At 42.2% G+C, this 26,818-nt stretch overlaps 1 protein-coding gene across 10 annotated transcripts in view; it reads right to left on the bottom strand.

Moving 5' to 3' along the window:
- The window catches only part of RFX4 (regulatory factor X4), a 161,319-nt gene that overhangs the window by 33,836 nt on the left and 100,665 nt on the right, over positions 1 to 26,818 (bottom strand). For all 10 annotated transcript variants that reach the window (XM_067010034.1, XM_059082001.2, XM_067010031.1 and 7 more), the window contains 5 exons: positions 13,414 to 13,514; positions 11,349 to 11,407; positions 6,743 to 6,887; positions 2,111 to 2,205; positions 1,573 to 1,690 (listed from right to left, as the gene is read on the bottom strand). In XM_067010034.1, coding sequence (XP_066866135.1) covers positions 1,573 to 1,690; positions 2,111 to 2,205; positions 6,743 to 6,887; positions 11,349 to 11,407; positions 13,414 to 13,514 — 518 coding nt within the window. The remainder of the gene's footprint in view (positions 1 to 1,572; positions 1,691 to 2,110; positions 2,206 to 6,742; positions 6,888 to 11,348; positions 11,408 to 13,413; positions 13,515 to 26,818) is intronic.

The raw sequence follows: 26,818 nt of genomic DNA, 5'->3' as shown, positions 1-26,818 counted from the left end.
TTCTACTCTCCATAACACTGACTGTTAACTTAGTACATACAAATGGATTTCAAAGACTATTACAACATAGACTACTTTGCCTGTCTAATGAAGGGTGTTTGATAATATACAGTCAGTATAAGAATCAGCAAATTGAAGAATAAGATATAAAACAAGAAAAGGGTGCTTGCTTTGTGGATGTATATATACCTATTTGTGTGGTATCATTCTTCTTTGATTCTGAAGCAATGAAAAAAATCTCGAATATTTTTCACCCATCAGCTTAACTGAAAGCAGTTATGCACAAATGATTTTCCCAGAGCCAGAGGTAACATGTGCTAACACTAACTATGCTGAACTGGAAGTCATCAAAATGCCATGCCTGATGGCACTGCCCAGGTAGCAGTCCCCAGAGCATTTCCATATACAGCTCAAAGAGAATTTCCATCTGTAGCCATGGTGCAGGCAGGTTCAGAGAACTTCCCAATGCTGAGATTAAAGAAATCCCCAACAAAACGCTTCTCCAATTGGGTAAACACAGTCTTTCATGGACAGAGCTGTTTAGAAAAAATAGTGCCTTCTTTGTTTCACCACATATTCACTGCATTGTATAGCACAACTGGGAAATAGTGACAAGACCATAAAAAGCTAGATGGAAAAGTGTCAAATTAAACCCAGAGCAAAACCCAGAGCTGATTGGCTTAATTGGAGATAATGAGAAGCAAAACCACATCTCTACTTGCAAAGTAAAACAGAGAACTGAAGCAATTACCCAGAAAATTCACCAACAGCCCTTTGCCGAAATGCCTAGAAAACTGAGGCCAAAGCGTTTTGAGATTTCAAATGTCTGGATAATGCCTTAAAGTTCCACCTCACTTTGCTAACGATGACCTGGACTCAATGCGTATGCCATTCTTTCCAGTGAAAAATGGCATTCACCCCAAGTCGGTGATTAGGTTCCTGCCCGCAGAGGCTACCGTAAGCACCTCCGGTCAGAGATTTCAAGTCCCGTTACACTGGAAAACAGGAGACAAGGACTTGGGGGAGGGATGTCTCCTGGAGGTGATGAAAACCCAAGGGGTCAGTAAAACAAAACGGAAAATGAATGCAAAAGTCCTTTACTGGAGATCACACTGGGGCACGTTATCAAAGAAAACTTTACCCACCACTGGCCTGTCAATCAAGCCATTTGCAAATTTTGAACTCAGAGGCTTCTTCATGTGCCCAGTCTTGGCAAATCCACACGATGAAATTTGGCAAAATAGACCAGTGGAAGCAGCCATGACTGGGGACTTCCAGAAAAAGGGGAGCACAGCCGCTGCTATTTACTCCTCTTTAAACTCAAATAATGTTATTATCTGTGTGCAAGCCTCTCATTTTCAGATATGTATACTTCTCCTTTAGCATGCAATGCCATCTTTCTCCCTGAAAGTCCTAACAATATCGTGTCCCCCCAGAACAGAGAATGTTTCCGGGTGATGTCCTTGTGGTCTCAGAGACAGCAAGACCATGCCTGGCTCCGGAGAGATGGACTTGGTACATGGAGCCCGGAGAAGACGTGTTTGGATGTGGGGAGGGCTGGGGTGGCCTTACCGAAGCTGGGGGCACTGTGCAAGGTCATGTCCCGGATCACCCTTGTGCCAAAACAGGACCACATCAAGAGGAACTGCTGGGCCACCTTCTTCAGGGACCCCTGCCTCTTGGCAGCCACCTATAAGAGAGTGAACGGCTGTATGAGTGGTTGATTTGACCTTCATTTATTACTGTCTCTTATTAAAATGACAGGAAGGCTTCGGGTCTCTAAGTTCAATGTTATAGGCTTTTTATTTTTAACAGCAAAAATACACTTTAAGAAATGAAATCTTATGTCGAGACTCAACGTGTACAACCGCTAAGAGAGATGCTGACCTGGTTGAACCAGGGGAGGGAGACTCAAGAGTCCTGCCTTGTGACGTACCCCTCCCCCGCTCCTGAGGGGGGCCCAGGCCCCTCCTTGTATCCCTAGGGCTCCAAGGCTGCCGAGGAAACCCTCAGCTAGCTCATTGCGGGGCTCTGTATTACCCAAGCGCCATCAAGGCGAGTGATGGGCTGCCAGACCCCGGGCCTGCACCTTCCGCTTCGGCTTACCAACCTTCACAACACACCGGTCCACCATGGTGTCCAGCCACTCGATGTAGGACTCGATGGGAGACTGCTCCTCCAGGAGATGGTCGAACTCCTGATACACTGTCAAACAGAGGAGACACCACACACCATGCAGTTGTGTTTAAACACACACAGGTGTTAAAAGAACAAAGGAATACAACTGAATAAAATAAAAAACTCCAAAGTCTTAGCAGGGCATTCAAGGATTGAGAGAATACACCCCAACTTACCTTTCCAGGCTCATCTTCTGTGCCTGTGGACACTTTAAGCCCTGGCCACCCCGGGTTACTTGCCATTCCTGCTTTTCTCAGGCAGTTCCCTCTGCTTAGACTGTTTAGTCTGTCATGAAACAGCTGAAATGATCCTCCAATGAAATCCTATTTACCCTCCCATGCCCCTTGCCAGCAGAACTGATCACTCTCCCTCTGTACTTTCACAGCACTTTACTATTTGCATTCTGCCTTCACTACGTCACTAAGAACACTGTTATAGTTGGGGGTGTGCATGGGTGTGCTCCCCTGCTACTTCTTTGCCTGATAGCTTTATTAGCTGGTACATTGCCTGTGATATAGCTCTTATCCAGTACGCACTTGCTTGCATGACAGGGGAGATGCACTGCTGCCCTCTTGCTCTCTGCCCCGTGGTCAGGCACCGTTGACCATTCAAATGTTTCTGAACCACAACCGTATTGGACAAGCAGCCTAACCAGCCTCTCAGTGCTTGACACGTAGTAGATGCTTAATAAACATTTGTGTAAAGGAAGCAATCACTGTGCCCTCAAGTTTCCATATTGGTCAAGGGAGGATCATCATATCACTTTACAACCTGTCTTCAGGTACAAGTCAAATAATTGAATATAGAAGGACTCTGTAATCAGCGAAGCACTGCAGGAAGTAGAAACATTGTTGCGGTGATCTCCAATCCGAAACATCTCTTCTTATTACATTTCTTTGTGTTTTTGTATGTGAAGCTCAATAAATCAAACCACAATTCAGGATTCACATGTTCCTACAGTTTTCATTTGTCTGAGAGCTTTTGTTGCCCCATTTTCCAGGACTGGCCAATCTGCTCTATTTTACTTAATTGATAACTGCTGCAAGAGGTCAGCTTCCAGGACCCGAAATCATATACTTTAGAATGAGAAAGGACTTAAAAAAAACCCATTTAGTTGATCTGTCTCATTTGATAGGTGAGGAAGCTATGCCTTAGAGATCAGATGAGCCCCTCAGAGTCAGAGGGTGAGTTGGTGGCAGAGCAGGAACTGGAACCCAGTGTCTGACTTTCTCTCTGGTGTTCCTTCACCCTTCACGGCACTGTCTGTGCGTCTGAGCCACTGTGCTTCAATCCGTGATGATAATGATCGAGACGGCAATGAAAGTGCTAACTGCCAACATTTAGTGAGTGCTTACCACATGCCGGGCACTCTCCTAAAATGTTTTCTACAGACACACTCTGACCTTAGACTACCCCTAGAATGTGAATGACATGAGGCCAGGACCTAGAACAGTGCCTGGTACATAGTAGTTGCTCAAATGTTTGCTGAAAGGATGCACGGCCCACGGAGGTAGGTACTGTTATTACCACCTCCCCAGCCCTCTGACAAATGAGGCAAAAGACGCACACAGAGGTGAGTGACTTTCACAGCTGGTTAATGGCAGAGGCAAGTTTCAAACACAGCCTGACTCAAGTGCTTGCCTCCCAACCTCTTCTCTACACCAGCTCTACGCTGTGTACCATGCATGTGGCACACATTGTGTCATTTAGTCCTTTTGTGTTATCCCTATTTTACAGATTTGGAAGCCAAGGTCACAGCGCACCACAGCCAGGGTTTGAATCAAGGTCTGTCGGGCATCCCAACTGCCTGCTCTTACCACAGCACCACTTAAGACTCATTCGAATCATCGTGCTCAAGTCCCAATGTGTACTTTTTAATCCAAGGTAAGCCAGGCATCCCCAGCCAGCATCTACATCATGGGTGTGATGGTAACCCCCTAAAGCAAGAATCTGCAGACTTGTCAATTGGGTGTAAGGAAAGGAGGGTGCAGCATACAGTTGCCCCTAGTCCTATTCAAACTGACCTTTGGTCCAGCTCATTGTGTTCAGGGACTGACTTCCCAGCTGTCTGGAAGGAGCAAGCGTGACACGCATGTGCCAGGCCATCTGCCTTCAGGCTTCCTCAATCCCCCTCATCCCGGCACTGCATCACATAGTATGTCCTCTTTGGTAAAACACAGCCATTTGGAAATTACTTGTTCAACTTCTGATTTGCCATTAGCTCTAAGCTCCATGTGGGAAGGGCAGTGTCCATCTTATTCACTGCTCTTTGCTCAGCGTCTAACACAGTGCTAGACCCAGGACAGGCATTCACTAAGTACCAGGTGGGTTGCACTGAACCTCATTATGACTCCCTTCCTCTAGAAGAATACAATCACAGATTTAAAGGACAACATTCTGCCCCCAGCCTAGGAAAGCTAGAAGAGAAAGCCCCAAAAGGTTCTTTCTTAGAGAAGCAGCAGTGACCTTCGTGCTGCTCCAGCAAAGGCTCAAAGCCTGGTCCCTAAAACAAGCAATGGAGATTGTATTTTTCCTTATGAGTCTGGGTCACATTTTCTTCCCTCCATGAAAGGTGCTGAGGGGAGAAGAGAGCTGAGTCTAACGCTGCTAGGAGTAGTTAACAGAACCAGGAAGTTGGATCATTCTGGTATTCCACCCATCTATTTGGTCCTCCACAAACATTGCTGGCCCCCGCCTCTACTCCTGGCCCTGTGTGAGGCCCTGGGGACATGGCCATCAAGAATATAGCTAGCGGGGCTTCCCTGGTGGCGCAGCGGTTGAGAGTCCGCCTGCCGATGCAGGGGACACGGGTTCGTGCCCCGGTCCGGGAGGATCCCACGTGCCGCGGAGCGGCTGGGCCCGTGAGCCATGGCCGCTGAGCCTGCGCGTCCGGAGCCTGTGCTCTGCAACGGGAGAGGCCACAACAGTGAGAGGCCCACATACCACAAAAAAAAAAAAAAAAAAAAAAAAAGGAATATAGCTAGCACTGTTAGGGTGCTCTTAGCCATGCTTTCCATTGCCTTCCAGAAGGAAAAACAGAACAGGAAGCATGATTGTAAGCACTTGGAAAGATCTTGGAACCTCTAAAGCTTGCCCACATCTCATTATTTTTGTCTCCTCTGGCATGCACTAGTGCATGGCGGTGACACCAAAACTAGACCTGGGTTCCAGGTCTAGCTCTGCTACCTTGGGAAAGGTTCACCACCTCTCTGGGGCTCAGTTTTCTCATCTGTAATATGGGGGTGATAAGTGAATCTTCCCCAAAGGGTTGATGTGGAGACTGAGATCATGACACAGGACCTGGCATAAACTAGGCACTCTATCAGCTGCGTTATTATTTGCGACAATCTCTAAAATTCTTAACAGGGGGAAGTGGGCTGGAGGCTGTTGCACAGGAAGAAATAAGAGCCTGAGAGGAGCTCTGGGGTCACCAGGAAAGAAGCCTCAGGGAAGGTCCACGTGATCCAGTGCTTCAGCTGCTCCATTTGTTTTTGAAAAGAGGTCTCTAATAGGAACATCTCAGAGAACTCTGTTTATAAACATGACATGCTTAGGCTGGATGAAGAAAGTTTTCCTTCAGGGCAACAGTGTTGAGGGGGTTTAGTGGAAACCTAAGGGGCTTGGGGCTCTCAGGAGAGTAGGCCCCTCTTCTCGGGGCGGGGGACAGCCACTCTGCAGCTTCCTGAATGTCACTATTAGGGCCTTGGGCCTCACCCCATCCAGAAGGCACAGCTGCTGCCATATCCCCCACATCCAGCACAGCCTCAGCACCAAGCTTTCCAAGAGCTGATGGGGAGGGATGGACTCACCCTCTGTCTTCATGCTCCCTTCCCCCGAGGCACAAGAAGGGAAGGCTCAGCAAAATAAGGAAGAAGCCAACCGACCCTGATCCAGGGGATTCCCTGGGCAGAGGCTGTGGCGGGCCGTTGAGGAACAGCACAGATGTGCTAAGAATGGTGGTATATTCTCTGGCCCTCCACGTCCTCTGCTGCTAAGAAGAGCAACCCGACCACATCAGGATAATACCTGGAGCGGTACTTGCACCATCTTTATCCACAGGGGCATGAACATGTGTTCACAGAAGTGAATCACCTTCCATCCCCTTCTCAAACATCTGCTACGATTGAGAGGTTCACCTGCCAGTAAATAGTCGGGCTCACTCCCGTGACCCTCCACAGTAAAGTAGGCAGCATTTCCAGCTGCCTCCAGGCTGACATAATGACATACACTGAGAGAGGCAGCCAGCTTTTGTCCTCATTTGTTGATGCCACCTAGGGAACAGCACCTGGCATCGAGGGTCACGGCTGGGGCCCTTTGCCTGACATTGTGTGCTGCCCAATAATGCCCCAGCACCCATTTTCTCCAGCAAGGTTGACCCATGTCCCTGTAAATCAGCTAGCCCCTCCATCTAGGCCGACCCATTTAACAGGAACAAGAGAGCGGATGGCATCCCAGGGAGAAGGACAGGGTGGGAATGCCACCTAATTATGTACCAAGATACTCTTTCTTTCTTTCTTTCTTTTTAAACAAATAAAAACACACCCGCCCTGGTAGAGCATCTTACACTGGATTATGAGCTTCCGGTGCTCATCTCGAGTGTCTTCCATGGTGTAAAGGGTTTGCTTGGTGATGCTGTTGAGGTCCACGTTCCTCCAGTCTTCCAGCATTTGGAATGTGATGTCTGCACTGTGGATCACTGTCCGAGATGCCTGGAATCCAATCCAATCAACTCATTAGCTCATGGGTTGTTAGGTTAAAACCCCGTCCTTTATTTCCTTTTAGTTCTTTTTAATGAATCTGCTTATGGTACTTTGCAAAGTACTTTGAAATTCAAGAAAACTCAGACGATGAGTCTATAACTCAGAAGATCCGTATACCATTTTTCTCTGTGGCTCTCTCCTCACAACTCTCTTTATAAGAAACTACCCCATGGTGGCCTAGGCCAGACCAAACCTGCTGTTCCCAGCCCCTTTGGCCTTGACCCCGTGGAACAAGGGGATGAAGCCCAGAGATCTGTCAGCCTCCTGAGGTGAGCTTGTGGGCGAGAGCTCTGTGTTTAATAACCCGTGTCTCTAGCGTGTGAGAAGCAACAGGCTCAGATCTAGGAAGGGTCCTGCTACCCCTGGGCCTAGGATAGATTCAACCCCAGAAATTTGACAAGGTGTATTTTTCAGCTAAGTGCATTCTGAAGCAGTTTATGGTCTAGCTTTCTGCTTTTGCTTTTTGGTTTTTACGTAACTATAATAATTAAAACAAATATGAATAATCGAGATGGAAGAAAAGGAAACTATACCTTACGACTCGGTGGTCTTTTAATGTGGTCTCTGTGTGTGTGTGTGTGTGTGTGTGTGTGTGTGTGTGTGTGTTTAATCTGTGGCTTCCTCAGCAACCCTCATAGTAGAACTTAAATTTGTAAGCTGGAACAATACTCGGAACAACAATACTTGGAACTACCAAGTTGTAACAATACTGATAAAAGCAAAGAAAAACACTTCCAGAATCATTTCCTTTACTTGCATGTTTTCAAAAATGTCTTTAATAAAACAAAACAAGATTTCAAAGACACATGGACATCATAAGTCACCTAATGCTTATGAACTTCCAATCAAATGTAAATACTGACAACCCTTTTACATGTAGACTGTCTGAGCACAGGTAAAATAAAATCTTACTTCAATCATTGCAGAACTCTTTGCACAACACAGAGGCCTAGAATATATGAATATATGAAAAGTGAGTTGGGTTGGTTTCTAATGATAACTGAATGTGAAAGTCTAGGATTCTGGATTCAAATATACTTAGTTCAAATCCTGACCTTGCAGCTGACCAGATGATTGATTGGGGGCAGGCAAGCAGATTAACCTCAGTTTCTTGATCTATAAAATGGAGATGTAATAGTACCTATCTCTTCAGGAGGGCCACTGTTGAAGACTCCTTGGGATAATGCTTGCAGGGTGCACAGTTCAGGGAGTAAGAGCTCAATAAATGAGGCTCCTGTCATGCAGGTCGATTCTCTTTGTCGTGATCGCTCTGACACCCCAGGACCTTTGCACAGGGTGCTCCTGCTGCTGGAATGTTCTTCTCTCACCCTGCCCCGGCCACCCTGCCATCATGTGTGCTCCAAATTAAATGTAGTACCCATGGAGAGGGCTTCTCTAACCACACTATCTAAATAGGATCTAAAATGCCCCGTTATTCTCTATTTCCATTCTCTTTCCTTCATAACGCTTATCACTTTTCATTATTTTTTGTTGGGCAAGTACCACTAAGCGTAAGTGTCTGGCACACAGTAGGCACTCAAAAGATTTTGTGGGATGAGTGGCTGAGATATGAATGCCAAGTTGCTCGCTCAGTGTATCCAAAAGGGCCTGGGGCTTCCCTGGTGGCGCAGTGGTTGAGAGTCCGCCTGCCGATGGAGGGGACGCGGGTTCGTGCCCCGGTCAGGGAGGATCCCACATGCCGCGGAGCAGCTGGGCCCCTGAGCCACGGCCGCTGAACCTGCGCGTCCAGAGCCTGTGCTCCGCAATGGGAGAGGCCACAGCGGTGAGGGGCCCGTGTACCGCAAAAAAACCACAAAAAAAAACCCCACAAAAGGGCCTGAATAGTTGGCTCTTGGGTTTAAGTATCTGGGGGTGAGTTTTTGGCTGGGTGTTGTTTAGTCTGACTTGCCTTGTGTGTGTTTAGGAAAGCTTACTGGGATATTAGCTGAGATGTTCCATGGTGTTTCATTCCCAGCACTAACCCTAGTCCTTTGGCTGACCCAGAAATGTGTCTGATAGCTGTCCAGTGAAGATGGAAAGACAGCAATTGCTGATTAAATTACGAACAGTCTACGTGAGAACTGGCACTGGCGAGTGTGTGTGTGCATGCATGTGCGCGTGCAGGTGGTTGTAGGCACGGCTGTGGATGCTTTTACCTACATGTACATTAAAGGGTCAAAGGCCTTTCTAAACTTCTAAATGTCTAGTTTTAACTATGTCCTAAAACCGTATCTAGTTCCCTGATATGACCCAAGACCGGCTCTTCCAAGCTGGGAAGAAGAACCAGACAGCATGCACCCTCGGAAACAAGGCAGTTTTTCCTTTTTTTTTTTTTTTTTTTAAAGAATAACTCAAATCAATTTACTTTATATACATATTAAAATCTTTTATATTTAATAAATGTGTAAGATACAAAGACAAAAATGACAATTCCCAAGATCCAATACCCATGATGAATATGAGTTTCCCTGACCCAGAATTTACCATCATTAAAGTCTAGAAATATTTGCTTCCATCTAATTGCTGTTTTTGTTATTGTAAAATTATTATTGTTTTTGTTTTAAAAAGATACACATATTTATGCAATTGAAATTTAATAGAAAAACTTAAACAAGAAATGTTTGATCTTTATGTGTAGATACTATACGTTTAGTGATATTAATAGAACCCTCAGGCTTGTGTTGAGTCCCTCCTAAAACCTTCTGATGGACAGAGGTAGGATTTGAAAATTAACCCTGGCAGTGTTTATTTTGTTACTATTCTTTTTATTTCCTGAATCCCATTAACCTGTGAGGCTCTGCCTTACCACAGAACAGTGCCCAGGTGTGGCCTCTGAAACAGTACAAGGTGGAAGGTTTCTCTCTGTGCCATTTATGCCAGGGGCAGGGCTGGAACAGTGAGGTGTGTGTGGGGGTGGGTGGGTGGCAGTAGTTTTACACCTTCTGGTTCCTGGCCTGGAGCCTTCCTTCAGGCCACTCTAACTAGAGACCCCTCCCCCTCCCACCTTGACCTTGAGTAACCAACACCAACCCAGAACCAACAATATAAGGGATAGGTTCCAAACCCGAACACATAAACAAGGCAGGCAGGTGAAGTGCATGAGTGAGGTGGGCCAAGTGGAAGAGAAAGCAGAGGTGATGAGAGGACCCTGCCTGCTGGAGAAAAGCTGGGCCCATCCAGCTGGTTATTGCCCTGGGGAAATTAGCTCTGGGGTTGCCAGCTCTTACAATTTTTCTATAGAAAATGTGGGTGTTTAGTTGTCATTTCCTAGTTTCAACTGTTAGTGACTAAGTAAAAAAAAATGTCTGAACATATGCCAATCAAACAAAAATAACCCCACACATCTGCGGGCCAGATTTGACCTGCAGCCACCAGTTTGTCCCCTGGGCTTTAAGGTCATTAATAGTTTAATGAATGCTAATGGCCTGCCTTAACAGACTTAGATTCCCTTCCTTGAGGTTCAAAATTAACAGAAATGCAAAACTTTATGCCATCAGTTAGAACTACAGAGCTACAGCGGGATCTTCTACTTTTTACTCTATGTATATACTTTCATTAATTAAAATTTTTTTTAATAGTAAGCACATGTCACCTTTGTGCTAAAAAGAACAGAAACCTGGGGGAAAACCAAAATTGGGGTGATTTTGCATCCCCCCCAGGCTACACGTGGCAATAGCTGGAGACATTCTTTTTTTTTTTTTTTTTTTTTGCGGTATGCAGGCCCCTCACTGTTGTGGCCTCTCCCGTTGCGGAGCACAGGCTCCGGACGCTCAGGCTCAATGGCCAGGGTTCACGGGCCCAGCCGCTCTGCGGCATGTGGGATCTTCCTGGACCAGGACACGAACCCATGTCCCCTGCATCGGCAGGCAGACTCTCAACCGCTGCACCACCAGGGAAGCCCCCCCCCCTTTGTGTGTGTGTGTGTGTGTGTGTGTGTGTGTGTGTGTGTGTGTGTGTGTGTGTGTGTGTAGAGACATTCTTGACTGTCGCAACCAAAGTGGTACTTGGGGGGTAGGTGGTCTTACTGGCATCTAGTGGGTAGAGGCCAGGGATACCACTAAGCATCTACAATATACAAAGCAACTCCCCACAACAAAAGAATTACCCAGCCCAAAAAGGCAACAGTGGCTGAGAAACCCCGATGTACTTAAGCAAAACACAAAACTTGTGGACCTAGAATATATGAAAGGTTAATGGGGAAATGATGTCAGAAATTATTCTGTGCGTTAGTTGAAACTATTTAGTGATTGGCTGGTGTTGCAATTCCTTATCTGTAGAAATTTAAGATAATGGTGAGAGTGTACTATTCAACAACCACACCCTGACCGATCCTCTCCAGAGTTATCGTGGATTTGCCCCTCATTTGCAATGACTTAGCAGTAGTTAGAAAACATAACACAGGACAGCTACCTGGCAAAGGTGATTTAGTGATGTTTGCCGTCTCAGAATTTGGGAAAATCTTCTCGACACTGCAAGAAGAAAAGAGTGAGTATGAAATATTTTCTGCTTTATGGTCCGACCTTGGATTTTCCGCAGGCCGATTTCAAAAAGTAGCTTCCTTGCTGCTTGCCTAACTGTCACTGTCCAACCCTATTTTCCGCACCCACTGGCAAAACCCTGCATTTGCTTCTTTGTTCTCCCATATGGACAACTATTTCCTAAGATGACGATATTTGGGGTACATATTTCAAAGTTGCCCACACTCCACACTGGCAGGTGTGAGAAATTGTGGCGTCAATCAACCGTGAGTAAAAGCAATTATTTACTTGTCTTTCATTTCGCTAATTGCAAGCTCAATCACTTCTCCCCATAAATAATTGCAGGAATCAAGTGGAAGCTTTGAAGAAGGCCCTTTAAAAAGTAGTATATCTTCTAGGAAACCTTGATTGAGCTGGGTTGCTTCTAGGATAGAACCCTGGCGGCACCTTGAATGTGGCTTGGCATTCATAATCTGTCGTTTTCATCCAACAGTCTCCACGACCTATTTGTATAGATGATCCTGGGTCCTATGCTGACATAATAGGCTGATGCTTTGAAGTGGGGTGATCTTGTATCTGTAGATTTCGAAGCGGACAAGCCATGTGCCAGCTCAAGGTCTTCATCCTTACAGAGTCCTTTGGAGAGGTGTGTGTCTCCACTCCTTGCACGTTCTCGAAGTGCATCCCCAAGGCTCCCTGGGGAGAGTGGGCATCTCCAGGCTCCCATAGGTGGCAGGTCCAACAAAGCACCTGGCTTCGGATTTTCAACAGGTTTGCTTTGCCAGCGTAATTAAAATGGGCACGGGGCAGTCTTCTCATTAATTTCTGAACTGGTCAGGAAACAATCAGAAATTTCCCTGGGATTATTCTAATTTGTACTCAGAACCAGCTTGGTTGGAAAAATAGGGCATGGGGTGGAGGAATGGGGGGGGGCAGGTGGAGTTGGGGGACAGATGAACTTCTAATTTTCCAGGCCGATCAATCGTTAATCCTTCTCCTTAATTACTTTTTCTTTAACTTTGTGATGTGGAATTTAGTGCTCATGAAAAGAAAAGAACTGAGAGCCGTGAAATAAAGCAGGCTTTATCAATAGGTGATGGGCACGGCAGGCGGCCTCAAAGCACGTCTGAAAGGGCCCCCTTTGCCTGTGGAGAGAGGGTAATTTGATCTCCTTCATTTTCCTTGCTGGCACTTATTTTGGGCAAGAATGGCCAGCTGTATTCAAATGGGGTTTTAAGAAACATATATCTTAAAACTTTATTTTGCTTAAAATCATTTCACCTTGGCTAGATAGCACGTGAGACTTCCCACAAGTAAAGACACATCGAGATAGAGAAATAGGACCAGTTTTCTCAGGCAAAATGAATGCTGGGGGAATGAGTGGTGATGCTCAGCAGAGAAAAGATTCACAGTCCGAATCCCCCATGAGAAATATTAATTTTGCTTTCTCATTAGGCAGAGAATTAAATATGTGAAGCCCTGAAGCTCTTTTCTGTCTTCTATTGTGGACAGGAGCATCGGGGAAATCTCCATTTTAGGGTCAGATAGGCGTGAGTTTGACTCCTGGCCCCTAATTACCATCTGTGTGGCTGTGTGGCTTTGGCGAAGTTTCTTTGCCTCTCGGTGCTTCACCTGTAGAAGAGGGATACTGTTTCCTACATTGCAGAGATGGGTGAGGATTAAATGGGATAAGGAGTGTGGTGGCGACGGCAGAAACTCTGGCGTCAAACAGACCTAGGGGCCAATCCTGCCTCTGCTGCTTACTTCCTCTCTAAGCCTGTTTCATTTTCTGTAAAGGAGAGGTGTGCCACCCGTAATAAACATTTTGTGAGGATTAACTAAGTTAATGCATGGAAAGTGCTAAGCATGACAGTTGGTGCTTTGTAGGAATCAGTAAATTCTCAGCTATTATTATTATTTTCTTAACAACCTATGTAAAATATCTGGCACTAAAACGTTACCCTCCCTTCCCCTCTGCTCCCAAACTTCACACTTACATTCAAACTTGATGTTTCGTAAATTTTCTGGGAGGTCATGGAGAGCCACTTTTAGCCACTCATCCAGCTGCTTGGCAAACTTTCGGATCACCTGAGTTAAGCTAGAAAGAGAAATGACACATGCTAAGTGCCTCGTGTGTTGCCCAGTCCTCCCCACAGGCCCCTACAGAGTCTTATTTCCTCTGATGGTGTTTTGACTGCAACCATTAGGTGCCACCGAGAGCAGCAACCTCAGGGACAGGGTCGGCAGCCCAAGCCCTGTGGAGAGCTGGTGGGTCTGAGAAGGGCGTGGACAGAACGTGCTCTGGCGCCCACGCTGGTCGACGAGGGAAACACAGCATACGCAGGTGTGGGGAAAAGCCCACTGCAATGCTTGGCAGCATCCAGAACCCCGTCTGCGAGTAAGACACCACCCTTCGTGTTTTTGAAGAGGCTTGTGGGGGGGGGGTGATGACAGTGGACAGGGGGCCTGAGAGCACCGGTTGCAATTGTCCTCTCCTTCCTCCTCATGCTGCCCAGTCCTGTTGGAGCTCCCCAGGCAGGCAGGAACCCCATCTGCAGCGTACCGCCACGCCTGCCCACCCCGCTGGGACTCAGGCTTACTAACATGTTTGCCTCTTGGCAGGAACTGGGAAGCAACAGTACATTTTCAAACTGACAAACAACCCTGACACAGACCTGGAAGCCATGTCAGATTTGGAAGGTCAAGGACTGTTTGGGGGCAGGAGGTGGGGGTGGGGGGCTAGAGGGGAGAAGGGTTGAGGGGGCAGTTGGTTGCAATATGATATGGGAATTTGGAGTCGAGGAGACATTGAGCACCATTTTCAGGCTCTCACCGTCAAAATCATCTGCTCATCACCATAGGTCCGGTGTCCTCCATGAGGTCCTCCTTAGTCATGCCGGCCACAAGGACCTCTCCCCACCCTCAGCATCCACACCATCCTTGCCTTCCACCACCACCGCCTACCCTGCTCTCATTCAGTCCCCCTCGGATTCTCCCCCTAGCTGAGCAGTCCTAACTGTGTTCCTCTGCTCACTCACTCTTTCCTTTTCCATGACATTACAACCTTCTCCCTGCTCCTCTCACTTCCAAACTCCCATCTACCCCCTCTCCACCAGCAGGTGGCAACACCTCCTACTTCTCAGGGAAAACACCCCAAAGGAAGTCAGCCTTCCTGACAGAATCAAGGAGCCAGCCCCATCTCTTCCCCTCCTGCCTTCTCAGGAACCTTCCATTGCTGACTGCTCCTTCTACTGCATATTCACCTTTTCCTCTCTCTCGATCATTTCTCTTGTCATTTTAACGTGTTCAAAAATGTCTCACCTTAAAAACAAAAGACCCTCTTCTTTCCTCACTCTGTCTCCTCAAGCTACCACCCTCTTTCTTCCACGTCACAGACATACTTCTTCAGAGTTCTCTAGACTCTCCGTCTCCTCTTCTTCACCTCCCATTCACTCCTCACCTCACTCCTGTACCTCCGCCTACAAAGCTCCCACCCAGGCAGCAACCTCCATCCATGACACAAACCCGTAGACTCATTTTGGTCCTCACATTGCTTGACATCTGGCAGCATTCGGCTCTGTTAGCCCTTCCTCCTTCTGGAAACGTTTGCTTCACTTGGCATTTGTGACCCCCTCCATCTTCAGGCTACTTCTCCCCAGTCACAAAGCTCAGCCCCCTCTACCCGGCCATTACATCTTCCAGTTCTTCCAAGTCTAGTCCTGGGCCCTCTCTTATCACACTGTATTCCTTCCTTGGATAGTTTCTCCATGCCCACAGCTTCAGTCACCATCTCTAGAGCAGAGGACTTCAGAACTCTGGACCAACTGCATGCAGGACACGTCCATTTCAAAGCCCCAAAAGGTCCATCGAACTAAACATGTCCAAACAGAATTCATCATTTCCCTATCAGACCTGGTTCTTTTCTGTGTTCTCTATTTCAGTGTGCACTCTACTTTGTTGAGTTTTGTTTTCAACATTTTTATTATGGAAAACTTCAAACCTTCAAATACCCATGACCCAGCATCAATAATTAGCAACATTTTGCCAGTTTAATTTATCACATGCTTCTTTTTCTTTTCTAGAGTGTTTTAAGCAAATTCAAGATGTTATGCATTTCTAACTGACAAGTTTTAAATATGTATTTATATATGTACATACATGCACACACAAACACTTAAAACCACAATGCCATTGTTATACCCAACAGAATGAATAGTAGTTCCTTAATATTATCTAACACTGAGTCTGTACTCAAATTTCTCTATTCCTCTCAAAGACATCTTCTAGTTTGTCTGAATCAGGATCCAAACAAGTTCCACACATTGCATAAAAGATATAATTGCCTTGTTCTATTTCTTAAGCCTTTTAAAAAAATTCTATTTCATGCCATGGGTTTATTGGCAACATCATGTTATTTGTTCCATGGAATGCCCCACATTCTGATTTGGTTGATTTCTTCCTTGTAGTGACACTTAACTGTTCATTTATCCTGTGTGCTTCCTATAAACCAGGCACAAAAGGAGGGGAAAAAAAGAAACAAAAGCTGAAGGAACTAATATAAAACAACTAGCGAGATAGAAGATTTTAATCCAACCATGTAAATTAATTACATTAAATATAAAGGTCTAGACATAGCAACTAAAAATTAGAAACTGTCATACTGGATAAAAAAGCAAGACCTCATTATATGTTGAGTATATGAAATCTACTTTAAATATGAAGACATAGAATAACTGAGTAGAAAAAAGATATACCATGCAAACACTAATTAAGAAAAGCTGGAGTAGCTATCTTACTTATCAAAGTAAACTTCTGAACAAGAAATATTACCAGTGATAAAGAAAGATATTACATTATGAAAAGCAGGCAATTCATCAAGAAGTCACAACAATCCTAATGTGTATGTACTTAATAGAGCTTCAAAATACACGAAGCAAAAACTCATAGAAGTAAAAAAAGAAACAGACAAATCCACAATTATTATTAGAGATATCTATACTCCTCTCTTGGTAAACAATAGAACAAATGGACAGAAAATCAACAAAGGCATAGAAAACATAAAAAGTGCTAACAATAAACTTGACCTAATTGACATTTATAGAACATTCCACCATAAGACAGCAGAATATACAATCTTTTCAAGTACACATGGAATATTCACCAGCATATTCACCAACATATTCTGGGCCATCAGACAAGTCTCAAAAAAATGTGAAAGAACTGATACAATACAACATATGTAACCTGACTATAAGAAAATTAAACTAGAAATAACAGAAAGATATCTCAAAAATCCTGAAATATTTGGAAATTAAACAACTCACTTCTAAATAACACATGAGTCAAAAAGAGTCACAAGGTAAAATATTTTAATTGAATTAAAATGAAAATATAACATCAAAATTTGTGGGATGCAGCTAAGCAGTGATTAGAGAAAAATTTATAGCATTAAAATGCTTTATTAGGAAAGTAGAAAGGTTTATAATCAATGATATAAGCTTCCACTTAAAGAAAATAAAAAAAGAAGAGTATATTAAACTCAAAGCAAGAACAAAAGATAAAAGCATATATCGATAATATTGAAAACAGAAAAACAGTAAGAAACCAAAGAAATCAGAGAAACTAAATGATGGTTTTTGGAGAAGATTAATAACATTGATAAACCTCTTGGGACACTGACCAAGAAAAAGAAGATATAAACTACCCACATCAGGAATGAAGAAAGGGACATCACTACAGATCCTACAGATATTCAAAGGATAATAAGGAAATACTATGAACACGTTTAAGTTCATGGATTTAAAATTTTAGATAAAATTCTATACAAACTCCTACAGAAAAAGGAAGAGAAGGACTCATTTTATGAGGCCAGGATTACCCTGATACCTAAACCAGAAGACATTAAAAGAAAATAAAACTAAAGATCAATAACTCTCATGAACGTAAATCCTCAACAAAATATTAGCAATTCAGATGTAGCAATTATACATATGTATGAAACTATCATGACCAAGTGAGTTTACCCTGGGGATGAAAGCCTGTTTCAATATTTGAAAGTCAAACAACGTAACCCACCTTATTAACAAACTAAAGAAGAAAAACCATATGTTGATCTTGGTACAAGAAAGCTTTTAACAAAATTCAAAATCTTTTCATGATAAAAATTCTCAACCAACTAGAAATGGAAAGGAATTTCTCCAACCTGATAAAGTGCATCCATAAAAAAAACCTATGGCTAGCAACATTTTTATAATGAATACTGAATGCTTTTCCTTAAGATCAGGGAAAATGCAAAAATGCCACCCCTACTTAAATGGGGACATCATTTGAGAGGTACAATAAGACAGGGGGAAAAAAGAGTATACAGATTGCAAATCAAGACATAAAAGTGTCTTTATTCCTAGAGTACATGATTATACTCATAGAAAATCCCAAAGAATCTACAAAGAAGCTATTAGAACTAATCAGTGAGTTTAATAGGATCTCATACAAGATCAACAAACAAAAATCAATCATTTTTCTTCAACTATCAATGAACAATTGGAAACTGAACTTTAACAATAGTAGCATTTATAATAGCACCAAAACCCACAAAATAATTAGATATAAACGAAGCAAGATATGTAGAAGATCTATTTGCTAAAAACTCCAAAACTACGAAACACCAATGAAGAATATTAAAGAGGACCTAAACAGATGGACAGATATACCACATTCATGGACTGGAAGACACAATATAGTTAGGATGTCAATTCTTTCAAACTTTATCTATAGATTCAATATAATCCAAATAAAATTTCACAGAACTTTTTTCAGATTCTATGAACTTAATATGCACAAGCCAAGGAACAGTTTTGAAAAAGAAGAACAAAGTTGGAGCACCCATTCTAAGTGACTTTAAGACTTATTACAAAGCCACGGTCATCAGAACAGTGTGATATTGGTGAAAGGATGACATATAAAGGAATGGAACAAAATTGAGAGTCCAGAAATACACACACACACACGGCCAAGTAAGTTCCCACAAAACTTCAATGTAATTCAATAAATAAAGGTTAAGTCTTTTTAACAATTGGTGTTACAATATTTGGACTTTCAACTGCAAAAAGCAGAAATGAACCTTTATCCCTATATCTTACACCATATGCAAAACTCAAAATAAACCAATGTAAAGTCTAAAAAATTATAAAATGTAAAAACTGTAAAACCTAAAACATCTAGAACATAATCTAGGAAAAAACTGTGACCTTTCTTGGCAAATGATTATTAGATATAACACCAAAAGCAAAATCCACAATATAAAATATTGATATATTGGACTTCACCAAAAGTTGAAAATTCTGCTCCTCAAGTGATAATTGTGTATAACATGAAAAGCCAAGCAAAGATTGAGAGAAAATACTTTCAAAATACAACTCTGGAAAAGAACTTGTACCCAGAATATATAAAGAATTCTGCAACATCCATTTATGATAAAAACTCTCTGGAAAGTGGGCAGAGAGGGAACATACCTCAACATAATAAAGGTCATATATGACAAACCCATAGCTAACATCATACTCAATGGTGAAAAGCTGAAAGCATTTCCTCTAAGATCAGGAACAAGACAAGGATGCCCACTCTTGCCACTAATATTCAACACAGTTTTGGAAGTCCTAGCCACAGCAATCATACAAGGAAAAGAAATAAAAGGAATCCAAATTGAAAAGGGAGAGTAAAACTGTCATTTTGCAGATGACATGATACTATACATAGAAAATCCTAAAGACACCACCAGAAAACTCTTAGAAGTCATCAATGAATTTGGTAAAGTTGCAGGATACAAAATTAATGCACAAAAGTCTCTTGCATTCCTATACACTAACAACAAAATAGCATGAAGAGAAATAAAGAAAACAATCCCATTTACTATCGCAGCAAAAAGAATAAAATACCTAGGAATAAACCTACCTAAGGAGGGAAAAAACCTGTACTCTGAAAACTATAAGATGCTGATGAAAGAAATTGAAGATGACACAAACAGATGGAAAGATTTACTGTGTTCTTGGACTGGAAGAATCAATAATGTTAGCATGGACATACTACCCAAGGTAATCTACAGATTCAATGCAATTCCTATCAAAATACCCATGACATTTTTCACAGAACTAGAACAAATAATCCTAAAATTCATATGGAACTGGAAAAGATCCAGAATTGCCAAAGTAAACCTGAGAAAAAGAAAAAAGCTGGAGGTGTAACCCTTCCAGATTTTAGACTATACTACAAGGCTACAGTAATCAAAACAGTATGGTACTGGCACAAAAACAGACACATAGTTCAACAGAACAGGATAGAAAGCCCAGAAATAAACCTATGCACTTATGATCAATTAATCTACAACAAAGAAGGCAAGAATATACACTGGAGAAAAGATGGACTCTTCAATAAGTGGTGCTGGGAAAACTCGATAGCTACATGTAATGAAATTAGAACATTCTCTAACACCATATACAAAAATAAACTCAAAATGGATTAAAGACCTAAATGTAAGATAGATACTATAAAACTACTAGAGGAAAACATAGGCAGAACATTCTGTGACAAAAATGGCAAACATTTTTTTTTGATCCATCTCCTAGAGTAATGGAAACAAAAGCAAAAATAAATAAATGGGACCCAATTAAACTTAAAAGCTTTTGCACAGCAAAGGAAACCATAAAGAAAATGAAAAGACAACCTATGGAATGGGAGAAAATATTTGCAAATGATGCAACCAACAAGGGCTTGATTTCCAAAACATACAGACAGCTCATACAGTGCAACAACCACAAAAATACCAAACAACCCAATCAAAAAATCGGCAGAAGACCTAAACAGACATTTCTCCAAAGAAGACATACAGATGGCCAAATAGGCACATGAAAAGATGCTCAACATTGCTAATTATTAGAGAAATGCAAATCAAAACTACAGTGAGGGGCTTCCCTGGTGGCACAGTGGTTGAGAGTCTGCCTGCTGATGCAGGGGACACGGGTTCGTGCCCCGGTCCGGGAAGATCCCACATGCCGTGGAGCGGCTCGGCCCATGAGCCATGGCTGCTGAGCCTGTGCGTCCGGAGCCTGTGCTCTGCAGCGGGAGAGGCCACAACAGTGAGAGGCCCACGTACCGCAAAAAAATAAAAAAACACACAAAAAAAACTACAGTGAGGTACCACCTCACACCAGTCAGAATGGCCATCATTAAAAAGCCCACAGATAACAAATGCTGGAGAAGATGTGGAGAAAAGGGAACCCTCCTACACTGTTGGTGAGAATGTAAATTGGTGCAGCCACTACAGAAGACAGTATGGAGGTTCCTCAGAAAACTAAAAATAGAATTACCGTATGATCCAACAATCCCACTCCTGGGCATATATTCAGACAAAACTATAATTCGCAAAGATATATGCACCCCTATGTTCATAGCAGCACCATCTACAAGAGCCAAGACATGGAAACAACCTACATGTCCACTGACAGATGAATGGATAAAGAAGATGTGGTACATATACACAATGCAATACTACTCAGCCATAAAAAAAGAATGAAATAATACCATTTGCAGCAAGATGGATGCAACTAGAGATTATCATACTAAGTGAATTAAGCCAGACAAAGACAAATGCCATACGATATCATGTATATGTGGAATCCGAAATATGGCACAAATGAACCTACCTACAAAACAGAAACAGATTCACAGACATAGAGGTTGCCAAGGGAGAGGGGGAGTAGGAGAGGGATGGACTGGAGTTTGGACTTAGTAGATGCAAACTATTACATATAGAATGCATAAACAACAAGGTCCTACTGTATAGCACAGGGAACTGCACTCGATATCCTGGGATAAACCATAATGGAAAAGAATATAAAAAAATAATATATATATGTGTATAACTGAGTCACTTTGTTGTACAGCAGAAATTAACACATTGTAAATCAACTATATTAAAAAGAACAAATTACTGTTACACACAACATGGATTATGCTAAGTGAAGTTAAGTCAAACACAAAAGGCTACTTACCATGTGTTTCCATTTATATAAGATTTTGGAAAAGGTGAAAGTATAAACACAGAAAATAAATGAGAGATTGCCAGGGGCTGCCAGTGTGGAGAGGCACTGACAAAATAGGGGAAGTTTTTGAAGTGATGAAACTATTTTATATTTTGTTGTATATACTAAAAATGATGAATGTTAATGAATATAAGGTATACTTCAATAAACTTGAATTTAAAAAATAAAATTAAATTAAAAGCTATAAAATATAAATAATATAAAATAAACTGACAGAACTAAGAACAAAAGTATCTGTTGTATCAATAAATGTATATGGGCTGGACTTACCTTGTAAGAGAAAAATATCAGATTGGATAATAAAACAAATTCTAATGGTTCTGTATACAAGTGAGTTATAAAGGTTAAAAATAAAAGGGTGGGCAAATGTATTCCCACAGATGAAAACAAAAAGAAAACAGAGGTCATGATTTCAACAAGACAAGTTAAATTCTGGGGCAAAAAAAAATTAAATAAGACTTTATAATGCTAAGGGTGCAATTTACAATGAAGATATTGTAATTCATAAGGAAGGCATTACAACTCACACTGAAGATGAAGCAGTTAGAAATATCAAAGCACTAACATTCAAAAACAAAATAATAGGAAATACAAGGTGAAATAAGTTGGCACACATTAGAAATCAGTCTTTAACCTACTAACCTTTCTCAGTCCATAACAGTCTAAGTAGACAAACACTAAGACAACATAATAACTAAGTAACACAATAAATTTGGTCCAAATACATATATGTAAAAAAGTCTGTACAAGGATACAGAGTGCTTCAAGTGTAACAAAACTGATCATGTATTAGACAACAAAATCTAAGCATAGTCTCAAAAGAAGAAACAGTTCAGAAAACAGTCTAATCACAAAGCAGTGAAGTTAAAATGAATAACATAACCAGAAAATAATAGCTCCAAACAACTGGATATTTTTTAATGTTCTATTTAAATTCATAGGACAAGAAGGAACTCCAAATCAATGTTGCAAAATATCTAGAAAATAACAGTATTAAAATATTACATATCAAAACCTATGAGATAAAGCTAAAATAGTGCTAAAGGAAAAAGCCAAGCCTGAAATAATTATGTTACTAACCAAAAGTAAAAGAAAGTACACAGGGACTTCCCTGGGGATGCTGTGGTTAGGAATCCGCCTGCCAATGCAGGGGACATGGGTTCGAGCCCTGGTCCAGGAAGATCCCACAGCTGCGGAGCGGCTGGGCCCGTGAGCCATGGCCGCTGAGCCTGTGCGTCTGGAGCCGGTGCTCTGCAATGGGAGAGGCCACAACAGTGAGAGGCCCGCATACCGCAAAAAAAAAAAAAAAAAAAAAAAAGGATCATGCACCATGATCAAGTGGGATTTATTCCAGGGATGTAAGGATTCTTCAATATATGCAAATTAATCAATGTGATACACCATATTAACAAATTGAGGAATAAAAACCATATGATCATCTCAATAGATGCAGAAAAAGCTTTTGACAAAATTCAACACCCATTTATGATAAAAACTCTCCAGAAAGTGGGCATAGAGGGAACCTACCTCAACATAATAAAGGCCATATATGACAAACCCACAGCAAACATCATTCTCAATGGTGAAAAACTGAAATGGTGAAAATCAGTAACAGGACAAGGATGTCTACTCTCACCACTATTATTCAACATAGTTTTGGAAGTCCTAGCCATGGCAATCAGAGAAGAAAAAGAAATAAAAGGAATACAAATCGGAAAAGAAGAAGTAAAACTGCCACTGTTTGCAGATGACATGATACTATACATAGAGAATCCTAAAGATGCCACCAGAAAACTACTAGAGCTAATCAATGAATTTGGTAAAGTTGCAGGATACCAAATTAATGCACAGAAACCTCTTGCATTCCTACATACTAATGATGAAAAATCTGAAAGAGAAATTAAGGAAACACCCCCATTTACCATTGCAACAAAAAGAATAAAATACCTAGCAATAAACTTACCTAGGGAGACAAAAGGCTTATATGCAGAAAACTGTAAGACAGTGATGAGAGAAATTAAAGATTATACAAACAGATGGAGAGATATACCACGTTCTTGGATTGGAAGAATCAATACTGTGAAAATGACTATACTACCAAAGCAATCTACAGATTCAATGTAATCCCTATCAAATTACCAATGGCATATTTTACAGAACTAGAACAAAAAATCTTAAAATTTGTATGGAGACACAAAAGACCCCAAATATCCAAACCAGTCTTGAAGGAAGAAAACGGAGCTGGAGGAATCGGCTCCCGGACTTCAGACTATACTTCAAAGCTACCATAATCAAGACAGTATGGTACTGACACAAAAACAGAAATATAGATCAATGGAACAGGATAGAAAGCCCAGAGATAAACCCACACATCTATGGTCAACTAATCTATGACAAAGGTGGCAAGGATATACAATGGAGAAAAGACAGTCTCTTTAGTAAGTGGTGCTTGGAGAATTGGACAGCTACATGTAAAAGAATGAAATTAGAACACTCCCTAACACCATGCACAAAAATAAACTCAAAATGGATTAGAGATCTAAATGTAAGACCAGACACTATAAAACTCTGAGAGGAAAACAAACACTCTTTGACATAAATCACAGAAAGATCTTTTTTGATACACCTCCTAGAGTAATGGAAATAAAAACCAAAAATAAACAAATGGTACCTAATGAAACTTGAAAGTTTTTGCACAGCAAAGGAAACTACAAACAAGACCCAAAAAAAAAAAAAAACCCTCGTAATGGGAGAAAATATTTGCAAACGAATCAACGGACAAAGGATTAATCTCCAAAATATATAAACAGCTCATGCAGCTCAATATGAAAAAAACAAACAACCCAATCCAAAAATGGGGAGAAGACCTACACAGACATTTCTCCAAAGAAGACATACAGATGGCCAAGAAGCACATGAAAAGCTGCTGAACATCACTATTAGAGAAATGCAAATCAAAACCACAATGATGTATCACCTCACACCAGTTAGAATGGGCATCATCAGGAAATCTACAAAAAACAAATGCTGGAGAGGGTGTGGAGAAAAGGGAACCCTCTTGCACTGTTGGTGGGAATGTAAATTGATACAGCCACTATGGAGAACAGTATGGAGGTTCCTTATAAAACTAAGAATAGAATTACCATACGATCCAGCAATCCCACTACTGGGCATATATCCAGAGAAAACCACAATTCAAAAAGACATATGTACCCCAATGTTCACTGCAGCACTGTTTACAATAGCTATGTCATGGAAGCAACCTAAATGCCCATCGACAGATGAATGTATAAAGAAGTTGTGGTACATATATACAGTGGAATGTTACTCAGTCATAAAAAGGAATGAAACTGGGTCATTTGTAGAGATGTGGATGGATCTAGAGACTGTCATACAGAGTGAAGTAGGTCAGAAAGAGAAAAACAAATATCGTATATTAACACATATATGTGGAACCTAGAAAAATGGTACAGATGAACCATTTTGCAGGGCAGAAATTGAGACACAGATGCAGAGAAGAAACGTACAGACACCAAGGGGGTAAAGTGGTGGTGGTGGTGGTGTGACGAATTGGGAGATTGGGACTGACATATATACACGAATATGTATAAAATAGATAACTAATAAGAACCTGGTGTATAAAAAAATAAAATTCAATTTAAAAAAAATCAATGAGAAAAACATCAACTACAAAATAGAAAAATTGTCAAAGGATAAGAACAGAGAGTTCATGGGAAATAAATAGAAATCACTCTTAAAGACATGAAGAGATATTCAACTCCATTCGTAGTAAGATAAATGCAAATTAAAACTTCACTGAGACAAGTTTAAGTCACAGACCCTTTGAACCAGGAATTCAGCTCTTTAGGAATTTATCCTGCACATATACTCTATGTAGTAGGATGAAGGGTTGTTCCCCCCCCCATAATATGTCCAACTGGAACCCGTGAAGTTGACCTTATTTGATAAAAGGGCCTTTGTGGATGTGATTAAATTAAGGATCTTGAGATGAAACCTTGGATTAACTGGGCGGGCCTTAAATCCAATGACAAGTGTCCTTACGGGAGACAGCAAGACACAGAGTGGGAATCAATGTGAAGATGGGAGACAGAGACTGGAGTGATGCAGCTACAAGCCAAGGAACGCCAAGGATAGATGGCACCCATCAGAAGCTGTGAGAGAGGCACAGATCAGATCCTCCCTCAAAGTCTCTGCAAAGAACCAACCCTGACAACACCTTGATTTTATTTATTTATTTATTATTTTATTTATTTATTTGTTTGCGGTATGCCGGCCTCTCACTGTTGTGGCCTCTCCCGTTGCGGAGCACAGGCTCTGGACGCACAGGCTCAGCAGCCATGGCTCACGGGCCTAGCCGCTCCGCGGCATGTGGGATCTTCCCGGATCGGGGCGCGAACCCGCGTCCCCTGCAGCGGCAGGTGGACTCTCAACCACTGCGCCACCAGGGAAGCCCTACACCTTGATTTTAGACTTGTGGCCTCCAGAACTGTGAGGAAATACGTTTGTTGTTTTCAGCCACCCAGTTTGTGGTACTTGGTTATTGCAGCCCTAGGAAACTAACAAACTGCACCATGTAAAAGAATGTACTAAAAACATCATTCATCACAGCATTGTAATAGGACAAGATTGGAAACATCAAGACAACTCATTAAACTCAATACAGAGGAACAATATGCAGGTGTGAAAAAGAAAAAAACCACCTCTTTATAGACTGATGTAAAATGCTCTCTCTGTAGCAGTCCCAACAGGAAACAGATGCCACTCAAAACACTAGTTTGTTTATAAGGGACAAGTCATAAAGCCATGGACAGGCATAGGAGAACCCATAAAGGTGACTGCTGCAACCGGGGGTTAGGGCCAGCAGGCTCTCATCCACCTCATGACCAAAGGACAACCTGGAGGGAAAGAGGCGGCCTGGAAGGCAGCAGAGCCCAGTGGAGGGACGTGGCCAGTCGGGGGTGACCTCATAGGGAGGGAGGTAGTGAGGCAAACTCGTGACTTCACTCTCCTCCCCACTCCCTTTGATCTCCCTTCTGACCCCCTCCCCACCACCGGCTGATCGGGGCTGGAAGCCAGAGGGAAAGGGAACCCCGTAAGGAGTTCCATGCAGCCCACCCTCCCCACCTACCCCTCACAGGGCAGAAGGCAGCATGGAACACAGCGGAGCCTGCATCTGAAGGGGCACAGAAGCTACCCAACACAATCTCCAAGACTTGTTTTTTTGAAACAAGGTACAGAATAGCATATGTAGTATGTCATCATTTGAGTAAGAAAAAGTATATGT

The sequence above is a fragment of the Kogia breviceps genome, chromosome 12 (assembly GCF_026419965.1).
Source record: "Kogia breviceps isolate mKogBre1 chromosome 12, mKogBre1 haplotype 1, whole genome shotgun sequence".
Lineage (NCBI taxonomy): Eukaryota > Metazoa > Chordata > Mammalia > Artiodactyla > Physeteridae > Kogia > Kogia breviceps.
This window is presented reverse-complemented; position numbering and strand designations above follow the sequence as displayed.